General features: G+C 38.7%; 1 protein-coding gene across 3 annotated transcripts in view; it reads right to left on the bottom strand.

Annotated features, from left to right (window-relative positions):
- The window catches only part of ndst1b (N-deacetylase/N-sulfotransferase (heparan glucosaminyl) 1b), a 108,979-nt gene that overhangs the window by 28,636 nt on the left and 68,530 nt on the right, over positions 1-11,813 (bottom strand). For all 3 annotated transcript variants that reach the window (XM_048166348.1, XM_048166351.1, XM_048166349.1), the window contains one exon: positions 2,974-3,923. In XM_048166348.1, coding sequence (XP_048022305.1) covers positions 2,974-3,519 — 546 coding nt within the window. In that variant the 5' untranslated portion in view covers positions 3,520-3,923. The remainder of the gene's footprint in view (positions 1-2,973; positions 3,924-11,813) is intronic.

Genomic DNA, 11,813 nt, shown 5'->3' with positions numbered 1-11,813 from the left:
TCAATTGGTGATAAACTGCACACTGAGTGGAACAAACACAATGAGCCTTACAATTTGGAGAGAGGCCTGTATCCTGCTCATCTCCAAACACAGCCATTTTTCTGCCACCAGAGGTAGCAATGGGACCCTCTGGAGAGATACACAGTCCACAGGAGATGTCTGATAATTCATACACATTATCATCTGTTCCTTTTAGTGGAAACACACTGATATAAGATGAAACTGCAAGAGGTGGTGATGTCACTCAGCACTAGGAGAATACGGGTGGATGGTAGATTTTCCACATACCAGCGGCCTTAATCAATAACCTCCCTGAGCCTCTCCTTCTCCCCTTAATCCCATATTCCTGTCTCTATTGTTACAGCAACACTTGCAAGCCAAAGGCTCCTTCGAAGCTTATCAGCATTTAACTTTCTTTGACACTGAACAATTCATGAACCGTGTTAGACAATTATCCCATTTCCAAAAAGCTGTTAAAAGACTTGTAAGCCACCTTGTTTTCTACTGCCAAATGCCAACAAAAGCAACTCCTTTATAAGGGAGTCACTTGGAATTTTCTAAGTAACTGATTTGAAACACTATACATGTAGTAACTCTATGAAGCGCAAAGGAGAAATTGATTACAATAGTTTGATGTTAGCATGCAGTGCTTCCCACAGGTTTGAAATATACTTGCGGTGGTAGCCGGGCGAAAAATCCTCCTATTACCTACGGCACAAAAATGGTCTACTACATGTGACAAACAAATAACGTGTGATTTTTAACAGTATTTTTATTTATTGAAATTAATTTGAATTACATAACATATTACATTTAATTACATACTAATATTAAGCATTATTATACATTGTAAATTATGCAAAATTACAGCATTTAAATGGTTCACCTTTTCCTATGTTCTCCTTGCTGTCATATAGTGTCTCTCTCAGTGAATGGGACACAGATTTTACTAGTAAAATGTATAAAATGAATAATATATGTGTCAAATAATGTTCTTAGTCTTTTCTTCCTGTGGGGGAGACTACAATAATTTCCTCTGAATTAAATGGAAATCAAATGAAATACAATTTATCGTGTAACCAAAATACCAATAATGCCCAAAAGAAAAGAAAAAACTTAGCGTGTGACTTTTAATTATAAACAAGCCCGAAATACACATGTACTTTTATTTTGAAATGTCTGTACTATTGCAGGCTGATCCTTCATATTCTTACAATCATCTAAAACATTTTATATAAAGGCCATGAAGTAGACATTGTAATAATTCATCAACTTGAGTTCATTAGCAATCGCTTGGCATAAATCTGCGCTTTTCATTGATTGAGAATCACTTTGAAGCAGTCTGAAGCGCTGTTGCGTGAGCTTGTAGAACGCGCAACAGCGCCCCCTTGTGACTTGTGGGAATATCAGCGGGAGTAAACCATTCTGACGCACACATAACGCGCAGGTACGAAACGACTAGTTATTCGATCGTGGATGGTTTCATTATCTTGCGCGGATATAAAAGTATAAGAGGATAAAAATAATAAAAGCAAAAATGTGTCTCCAAATATACTTGGGTGGCTGTTATTATACGTGGGCAGCCCGCCCAAGTAAAGTCTATGTGTGGGAAGCACTGGCATGTTGCTAAGCTAACAACACACTTCTCTAATAAAACACAGTGAAATATAAGCATAATCAAAAAAATCAAAAACTGAAAGTTTAATCATTCTTTATTTGTCCTACTGAGCTGGGGTTAGCTTTTCCACACAGAATACATGTGATGCTGCCTTTAAACTTGGTAAAAATAAGGTTTAGTTTACGTTGTTTACCAAAAAGTTTTTTGAAGGTTTTTGAACAGAGATAGTGTGTTCGGTTGGTGCCGGAGACTTAATATGGCCTCTAGAGATTATGCCAACTCAAGTGCTGGTTAGGAAACCAAAAGGGTTTATTCCAATTACACATTGACTCTATGGATATGGGATTAGGACAGAAGACTAATAGGAGGGCAAACAAGAGCCTGAACCCATTGATGCAAGCAAGTGTAACTATAAAAGAAGTGCTGGTATCCACCGCGATGTTTGTATGTGTGCGTTAAGACATACTCCAACTCTTGAGAGATAAATGCATTTGGCATTTACAGGTGCAAGTCAAGGCTTGATGTGAAGGTAATTATGCATGTTCCATTACTAGTGGCAGCACTTTTTCCTTCAAGGGGGAAAAAGGTTTGGTCTGCTCATCCATTTATCTACAGGGTCTGTTATCAGACATGCTCAAGGTTCTAAATCAATGAAATCCAGCAAGGAAAGGATGCCTGGACAAGGAAACAGCATTTCCAGCCAATCAGGGATCGAACTGCTCCTGTTATTCTGTAAACTGCAAAGCCTGGGGTAAAAACAGCTTTGAGGAGAATCGTAGCAGCCTGAGTCAATAAAAATTAACGAGCGCAAATTTTTTGCGGTTCCTTTTAAGATGTGTTGATGTCCTCGCCTTTCTGCTGCAGGCGAGCGAGACTCAAACAGTCTCATCAACTGGGTTAACCTCCACTAACAATTAGTGTGCAGCACTTAAGCTTGTGAGGGTAATAAAAGCAGGCCTGGCCTTAGGCAAACAATATATTAGAACTGGGAGAGGAGGTTTACAAGATGGCAATGACAGACAGCAATGAGTAATAGTCAAATGTGCAGACTCTAGGGCTGATTATTTCCTCATACTGATTTCGAAGAGCAGCTCCCTCATAGAACAAGAGCCAAGACAATCAACAAGGACATTCGCATCCAGTAATGTGCTATTACTGCAATGTTTAGCATAATGCCCCAACCTCCCTCTGCTGGCTATATTTCTGCAAGCTAACATCAGAATCAGACTATGAAATGTCAGTCGTGAGATCGTTTAGTGCAAGGTGATTGACCCACTGGAATTAAGAGTCACATTAACACCCATTAGTGACATGATTTGCTGTGAAAGGTCACAATGTACAAAAAAAAGGCTCACCTTGAAAAAGCCGATGATTCCAACACCATACTCCACACAGTACTTGTCCAGCAACTCTCTGTTCCAGGCATCCAGGTTGACATATTTGAGGATGTTCTCATAGATGACCAGTGTGAATCGCCCCCGGTTCTTATCTGTGAGTGTGGGCATATCGCCCTTCCCAGGTGCGATCTCAGTCTGGTACCGAAATCTCCCAGATTCCAAGATGGCCACAATGTCCTGGCCCAACTGAGAATACAAGCTCTCCACAAACACCAGCACCACAGGGTCAGTTCGAGACATGTCTGCCGGTTTGGCGGTTCTGGCAGGCAGAACCCTTGCTGACGGAGGAGAAGGAGTCGCCCGGGGATCTTCCCAATCAGCAGTACCTTCTTCTGGGACCACCATACCTCCGACTCCTGCAGGTTCGAGCTCCCGTTTGACGCCATACAGGAAATAGGCTGAGATGAGGACACTGACCATGCAAAAAATGAAAAGCAGCAGCAGGCTGGTCTGCAGCGTGAGCTGACGGAAGAGCCGCCTTACGCGTCCACACATCAGCATCATCACCTTGCAACCACACCAATTAGGATAGACACAGTCCTCTATTTACAAATCTATTGTATGTTTTTTCCAAAGAGACAAAAAATATAAGTTGAAATTGGGCTTCTCCTTAATGCATGAGCTCATGTCACCATTGCAGAGGGTGTCGAGACTGGGTTGGGCAGGGGACGGCATGGGCGAGGTGGGCTTCCACTCTCCAGCAAGGGATGTGCACTGCCCCCACATGCACCAGCGGCCCCCTGCCCAACACCTCTATGCCCCTTCTTTACCCTCTCTGAGTCCTTATCTCCTGATCTCGTGTAGAGAAGATTCTGGGTTTCAGACTTGGTGAAGGTGGCTTCTTGCTTTTCCTCACTGGATGCTCTAGACAGATCATGCCCAGAGCATTCTGGCCTCCTTGAGTTTACCTAAAAAGAAAACAAAGTGTCAATTTAACAAAAGTACACTTTAACTCAATGAAATTGCAAAAATATCTACACACACCATTTTAGAAATCAATTCTTTTACTTCTGGACAGAACAATCCTTTAATTTAACTCTAAGGTGCAACTGTGAATTCTGTGCAAAGAATTTTGACTAGACCACATGAGCAACTCTTTATTACCTCTCTCTGAATGTCGGCTGCAAATGCCAAACCCACATGATGCCGTGGGAGCCCTACAACCTGGGTTTCTTTTCACTGAATACCAAGAACGTCTAGGAGAGGCATTTACAAAGGCAATGCAAGGATTATGGGATAATGGAGGCGGCTTGTATTGATTAGTGAGGGCTTTAAAAAGTGATCCGCACTATCCTTCATGCACTTCAAAGGGCAAAAGTCATTTAATCTTTTCATCTTAAATGAAGGGTTTAGTGCAAAGTGTGGCACAAGTGAATGAGTCGAGTAAGATTCAGATTAGCACTAACCAAGTAGAGACCTCTGCAGAATGAGGACTAATGGTGATTGCAGGAAGTAGTATTGAAGGCTAAAGGTGAGGGCAGCCATTAAAATGTTGGCAAGTGTGAAAGGATTTTGCAAGAGAGTTCATGAAAGTGTAACTTCAGGTATTACCTAAACCATTCAAATATTGCTTATGTAACGTTCAAAGACATTTTGAACTACAAAAAAAAAATCTTGTTTCAGACAAAGGGATGGTAGAATGTTTGAAATGTCAGCAAACATAGAAGTCAGCAGCTAATTTAAAGCCATTCACATTAAGTAGACACCTAAACAAACAAAACAACTAACTTTTACAGATGTCTTTTAAGTTGAAGGACATGGAGTGGTTTTAGGTTTTTGTTCACTTTCAATAACATCTTTTCAAAAGACGCAGAGTTTATAGACATGCCATTATCATTGGCCCACATGTCATTTAACTAGAGGGAGAAGCAAACAATGGCACACAGGGCATCTGAAATCTGAAGTGAGGCTACAAGACACAACGTGTCCGAGAAGCAATACAGGTCAATTTTCAAAGGCATCATAGACCTATTTCACGTATGGGTTATGTGAAAAGGGAGAGTAGAACAAAGAATCAAAGCCGTGCAGGGGTTCTGGGATAAAAATGCATGAAAAAGGCAAAAGGCACAAGAGTACGCCTCTAAAAAGATGATGAAGGGGAAAAGAAAATCTTGCCAGAGAAATAAGAGAGCCTCAGAGAAGGCCATTTTATCACTTCAAAAGGTTGCTGGGAGTACAGCATGTAAAAATCCTTTCACATTCACAATCCTGAAACACATCTGCTGATTCTCCTGTCTGCTTGTGTGATCCAAAATCCTCATCAGGAATTTTAGGGGCCGGTGACGTTAAGAGAAGAACATGAAGTGTTTGAGATGAATCTAGGCTGCATTCCACAAGGGACCCTCAAGAATAATGTTTTTGCACCCAGTAGCTTCATATCTCCTTCCCTTTACACCAGGATTACTCTCCAGGCACAATACCTGTCACTGGGCTCTCATTGTGTCCAGCAGAGAAATGTGAACAGCCATCAGCATGTCATCAGAGGTCGGATTACAGTCTTTAAAGCTTTCCTATTCAGAGCCTGGTTCTTTAATATGCAAAAGTTCTGACTAGAGTCTGCTGAAGCAGCCCATTGTGTACTGAATGCTCTGAACAGTATGACTCAGATGACATGAAGCAAGATAGCCCACACCCAGAACAAAATTCTAAAGACATGAAATGGCTTTGTGGCATACAATACTGTTTCACTTGAGCGAAGGTAATAAAAATGTTCACTGTAAAATATGTGTGAAATGTACAAAATGTGTGAATACAGTAAAAGTTTTCATCAATAAAAATGTGAAAAAGCGAATTGCAGAACTGTACACGCTCTGATTATTCAAATGCTTTTACACACAAATCTACAAAATCAAGTTTGCACATTAATAAGAGAAAGACTGTTAAATGGTTGTTTTCAATTATTTATTCAAGCGCAAGGCTTCCTTGAGTGGCAACAACAAACTGTTCAAAAGAAAAAACATTTAATAAATAAAAGTCTTTAATAATATTTTTTTTTTTTTGGTGAAATTTCCTTTTAATTAGGCTAGACTAAAGGTCATATTGTAGATGAAGACGTTTACACGTTTACACGTGATGTGTACATATACATATCTAGATTATAATTATATTATAGGTCTAAAAACAGAGATAACCGCCGTTAACATATCTCAGAACTATGGCAAAACAAAAATAAAGAAAAACAAAAAGCTGATAGGTTAAAACAAGAACAAGGAATGAAAAAAAATGTGTTGAAACAAAAGTGTCAAGACATGGAAAAATAAGGACCTTGACATTTAGAAACCCGTCACCATCTCACCCACGCCAGCAAGTTTCTTCTGTCCCACATCTTCCCTTTTCACAGTCTCAAAGCCCAACAGACGTGTGAAAAAATGCACCCTGCCTGAGAGTCACAAAAGCCATTTTCTGATGGCAGGATAGCTTCCATAACACTCCCTATCTCAAGGGCACAGCATACCTTCATTCCCACCAGCTCACACTGTATTGTCAGCTCTGACTCTTTCAAATCCCTCTGAGTGTCAGCAGAATTGTGAGCCTAGACAATGCTCGACAACTATTGTATTTCAAAACACAGATACAAAATTCAAAATAAAAGTTAGATTAGGCATTAGAATGCTGCCAGAGTGTTAAAAAGTTTAAGATTTAAGTGCTCCCAGTTATGAGCACAATAAAACCAAGAGACCGGAAAACAGATCAGAACAGAGACACATACATGATACCCAGAAACGGTACTGAAAAAAAAAGTAATGGAGTGGAAAAAGCAGAGGATATCAATATGCACAGGTGTTTTTGAGGGATCTACTGACAGGTAAAAAGATATGGAGCCATCAAATGTTTATCTGCACTGTCTCCACTTTCTTGTTTCATGTCAAAGCAAAGTGATGGTATAGATTTGCTACCGGAAGATTGGGACGATGAAAAGGACGGCATGCTTGAACAGCTTTGAACACGAGGCCACATTCACTGCTGCTCAGAGACACAGGACACTTCCTGGAGCAAGTGCCGTGTATCTGCGTGCCAGGACAGCAGGACAATAGCTGGCCGCTCGCCCTGGACAGCTCGCCTCGCAGGACTAGTTTCTACCGAGCTTTAACTGCAGGCAGACCTAAAAATCAAAAGAACCCCACCCAAATCGGTACAGTGCCATTTAACGTTCACAATGCCGGACATTGTTCATAGCACATGATGATGACGGCGGCTGCTGTGGGGTCCGTTCATGCTCATGAATGGAAGTAGTCAGACTGAGAATAATGCTGGCACTGACCACCCCAGTTCTATTACAAGTTCGACCTAAACCTACAATAAGAACAGTCCAAAACCTGATTTTGCCTGTCAGTAAAATATTTGTGGATTTCATAAAAAGAATAAATAAAACATGTTGTACTTGTCATTACGCTCAGCTGATGCTGAAAAGAAATATGTGGCATTAAAATGTGCCTGTTAATTCATGATGTGTCACTGTACAGCGCAAAAACAAAATAGAGGAAAAGATTTACCCAAGGGAAAAAGCTGAATAGTCTAATTTGTTAGAGAGACAAATCACCAGCTGCAGGTCACTGGGAATGAACTCAGCCTCAGTAGATGAGCAACATTCAAAATGATGTTGACTTCAGGATGATTGCGAATGTAAAAAGTGGGGAGTTGTTAAAAAAAAGAAGTGTTATTCAAAAGTATTTTTATTCTTTTTCCAAGACTTCATTATATAAATCATCTGCTCAGCTTGCATCTTCTTTGTTTAGGTAGCAGCTTTCAAGTCTCTCAACGTGGAGCCAAAACAACCCCTACCTAGTCAAAATCACAGCTATCAAAAAGAAAGTGACATGCAGATGGACAGCCACATATCTAAGAACATTTGTTAATATGGCAGGCAACAAACTTTCTTTATGTAATCAGTAATAAACACAATGATTTACAATAAACCACTCATCACATTAGTGACAATATCCATGACCGAAAGATGTCATGTTATCCGTCTTGACTAGGGTTGTCACTAGGGATGTTGACGATTAATTGACGATCGATCAATTGTCGATAATACATTTAATCGATAAAACTTATCGATCATTGATTAAGCAGGTTCATGCGCGTGCGTTCTGCTCAACCGCAAAACATGTAAAGCAGACAAGAGGAAAAAAAGAAATCGCACACGCTGGAGTTTGGGACCATTTTACAGCTAGAGTTAAACCTTCATCATGACTATAAGTTGCGTGTGCATTTGCAGCCTTTTGTTTTGTGCAAATGTAAGTTGTAATATTGTGTTTATTTTGTGTAGGCCTATCTATATCTGATTTATCTCATATAGGATGCATTTGGTTAAGAATCATCTTCAGCTTTAGCGCATGCAGCTCAAACAGCAATGCGCAACTATTATGTTATGTAATATGACAGTCCCAATCATATTCATTATTAAAGAGAGCAATATAATAAAACATTGAGAATTATTTGGGTTCAACTTATTTGCTGTTTCATCGCGTTGCTCCAGGAAGAGCTTGCTGCAGAACTGCAGAAATGCTGGTAGAGTCACTTTTTTTTTGCCAGTACTTGATACCAAAGTACTGGTATTTTTTAACAACTCTGGTCTCGACCACAATTAAGTAACACATTAAAGCCTAGTCATACAGGTCAGTGACTTGACTTATCAAGTGTGCACAGTAAGGAACTAAATGTATTGTAAAATTTTAATGTGTTTTGGTTTCTTACTTTTGCCTCAAATACATGCAGTATTTATTTTCAGGGTCAGCTGTATGTTATGCTCTGATCTCAAATCCAAAACTGAAGATGTAAGAAGACAATTTGCTGAAATCTCAAATTTTCAAAAGCAAAGGGCTGCAAACAAAAGCTTTAAAGTTCAAAGACTATAAAGTGATAAATATCTAAATCTGTCTGAAAGGGAGCACCAGCGATTCCCACTGCCAATGTTTTTAAAGCACATTTTTGCTTTTATAGTTAACAAATAGCTAATAATAACGAATATGGGATGCCACACTAGCAGAAGAGGACATATTTTTGTCTTTATGGGCTATTGGCTTGATGTGAACCCATTTGGCATGAAAGCTGTGTGTGTAATCCCCTCAGGTCTCAAAAGCGTGCGATATTGGCCAAAATGTTGATATTATATCATGCAATATTCCCACAGAAGAATTTTTTTTTTTTTTAATGGTAGTTTTAAAGGGGCCATATCATCGAAATCTGAGTTTGATTTAATAAATAAACATACATCAGTATACACTATGCAAAACCTACCCAGGTTAAAAAAAAAGGCCGTTCTGAAATAGTTAAGGTTATGAAGTCACAGGACAGAGCACAAGAGCGGCCATGTTTATATAAACTTTGCACAATATATCTGTACCATATAACCATTTTTTATACTGTATTATAATGTGATGCCTAAATCCATTCGTATCCATTTAAAATGATTGTTTTGTGAAACATGCGCAATGAAGCCAAGCCAATCATAACAGACCTCATTTACATAGAGAAGTTTTAAAGGTACAGTAGAAAAAAAAAAAACGGGTCTGATAGAATGGAAAATTATGACAGGAAATGACAACTGTTTTGGTTGCAAGAAAACATATTACTCTTAAAGTCCCCTTGCAGTCAATAATTTTATCACTTAAAAAACACATCTTTGACCACCAAAATTACATATTTAAATGTTTTTTCTTGTGAAAAAAATTCTTAATGCCTTAAAATAGCTTGAATGTAACTCTACACCGATGTTTCAGTTAATATACACAAATCTATGAATATGATATGAATATGAATATGATAATTAGCCCCGACTCACTCGCACGAGCTCAGATGAGATCCACTTGGTCAATTTACTGAGGTAAATGCTGCACAATGGTATCGCTTTTTACATCGTTGGACACATAGTGGTAATTAATATGATTAGCGTTTTGCTTGGCTATGTTATCAAACAGCTAATAATGTGTTGCTAATATTACACAAATGTTCACATTCGTGAGTCAGACAGCTGTCTCTAACAATTAGTATCCTTAGAAACACCTTGAACATCCAAGTCAGTGGAGAATATAGTTCTTAAAGGTGCCCTAGAACTTCCTTTTAAAAGATGTAATATAAGTCTTAGGTGTCCCCTGAATGTGTCTGTGAAGTTTCAGCTCAAAATACCCCATAGATTTTTTTAAATTCATTTTTTAACTGCCTATTTTGGGGCATCATTAACTATGCACTGATATATAGGTTGCGGCCCCTTTAATTCTCGTGCTCCCCCTCCCCCGGAGCTCACGCTAGCCTTGAACAGCATAAACACAGTTTACACAGCTAATATAACCCTCAAAATGGATCTTTACAAAGTGTTCGTCATGCAGCATGTCTAATCGCGTAAGTACAGTATTTATTTGGATGTTTACATTTGATTCTGAATGAGTTTGATAGTGCTCCGTGGCTAAAGCTAACGTTACACACTGTTGGAGAGATTTATAAAGAATGAAGTTGTGTTTATGAATTACACAGACTACAAGTGTTTAAAAATGAAAATAGCGACGGTTCTCTTGTCTCCGTGAATACAGTAAGAAACGATGGTAACTTTAACCACATTTAACAGTACATTAGCAACATGCTAACGAAATATTTAGAAAGACAATTCATAAATATCACTAAAAATATCATGTTATCATGGATCATGTCATTTGTTATTGCTCCATCTGCCATTTTTCGCTATTGTTCTTGCTTGCTTACCTAGTCTGTTGATTCAGCTGTGCACATCCAGACGTCCTGCACTTGTGTAATGCCTTGATCATGGGCTGGCATATGCAAATATTGGGGCGTTCACCCCGACTGTTACGTAACAGTCGGTGTTATGTTGAGATTCGCCTGTTCTTCGGAGGTCTTTTAAACAAATGAGATTTATATAAGAAAGAGGAAACAATGGAGTTTGAAATGTGTATGTCTTTTCCATGTACTGAACTCTTGTTATTCAACTATGCCAATATAAATTCAATATTTAATTCTAGGGCACCTTTAATAAATGGTAATATGCATCATACACATGCTATATTGCTAAATCTATCCAGTGCTAGTTTTGTAAATGTGTATGTATATTTAATTTGTAAATAAAATTGAGTATTTTAAAATGTAATTAATTTATTATATATTTCATGGACTTAAAATATAATTATATTACACATTGAAATAATTATTAAAATAGATTATAAATATAAACTATTACAATATAAATTAATATAATTCACTTATTTAACAATTTAATAAAAAAAATGCTACATATGTGTATGTCCCCTTTAAGTATTTATTAAGTGTGTTAATAGATAGTGCTTTGTCAGAGCTGGAATGAAACTGGATAGGACAGAGAGAGAGAGAAACGGACAGTCAGAGAAACAGAGCAAGAGATAAAGGGGCTGATAGGATGAGAGCAAACAAGAGCCACATAAAAAAAGGCTATACCATTGAGCAGATTGCTTGGTTCAAAGGGTAAAGACACCACTGGGACAAATGGTTGGTAAACTCCTCAGAGCTTCAAACACTGAACTGACAAACAGCATTAGACGCCCAAAGGGCCTAGACACAGCACAATCTGGAGAAGGTCGGGGAAGTGTAATCCTCAATCCGTAATCCTGTTTATCTGGGCTGGACCAAATGTGCTGATGAAAATGGCAGATGAATGCACATTAAGTGGACTAAGTGCAACTGAAACTTCATCGCTGACAGCAAAAAAAAAAAAAAAAAAGAAAAGCTCTGCAGATCAGTTCACAGTTCAAATCAATTAGAGGCCATTACAAAGCAGGGCACAAAAATATCGCAATACGGAAGCTACACAGCCG

Source organism: Megalobrama amblycephala, linkage group LG18, assembly GCF_018812025.1.
Source record: "Megalobrama amblycephala isolate DHTTF-2021 linkage group LG18, ASM1881202v1, whole genome shotgun sequence".
In the NCBI taxonomy this organism is placed as follows: domain Eukaryota; kingdom Metazoa; phylum Chordata; class Actinopteri; order Cypriniformes; family Xenocyprididae; genus Megalobrama; species Megalobrama amblycephala.
The sequence above is the reverse complement of the archived record's forward strand: the minus strand, read 5'-3'. Positions and strand labels throughout refer to the sequence as shown.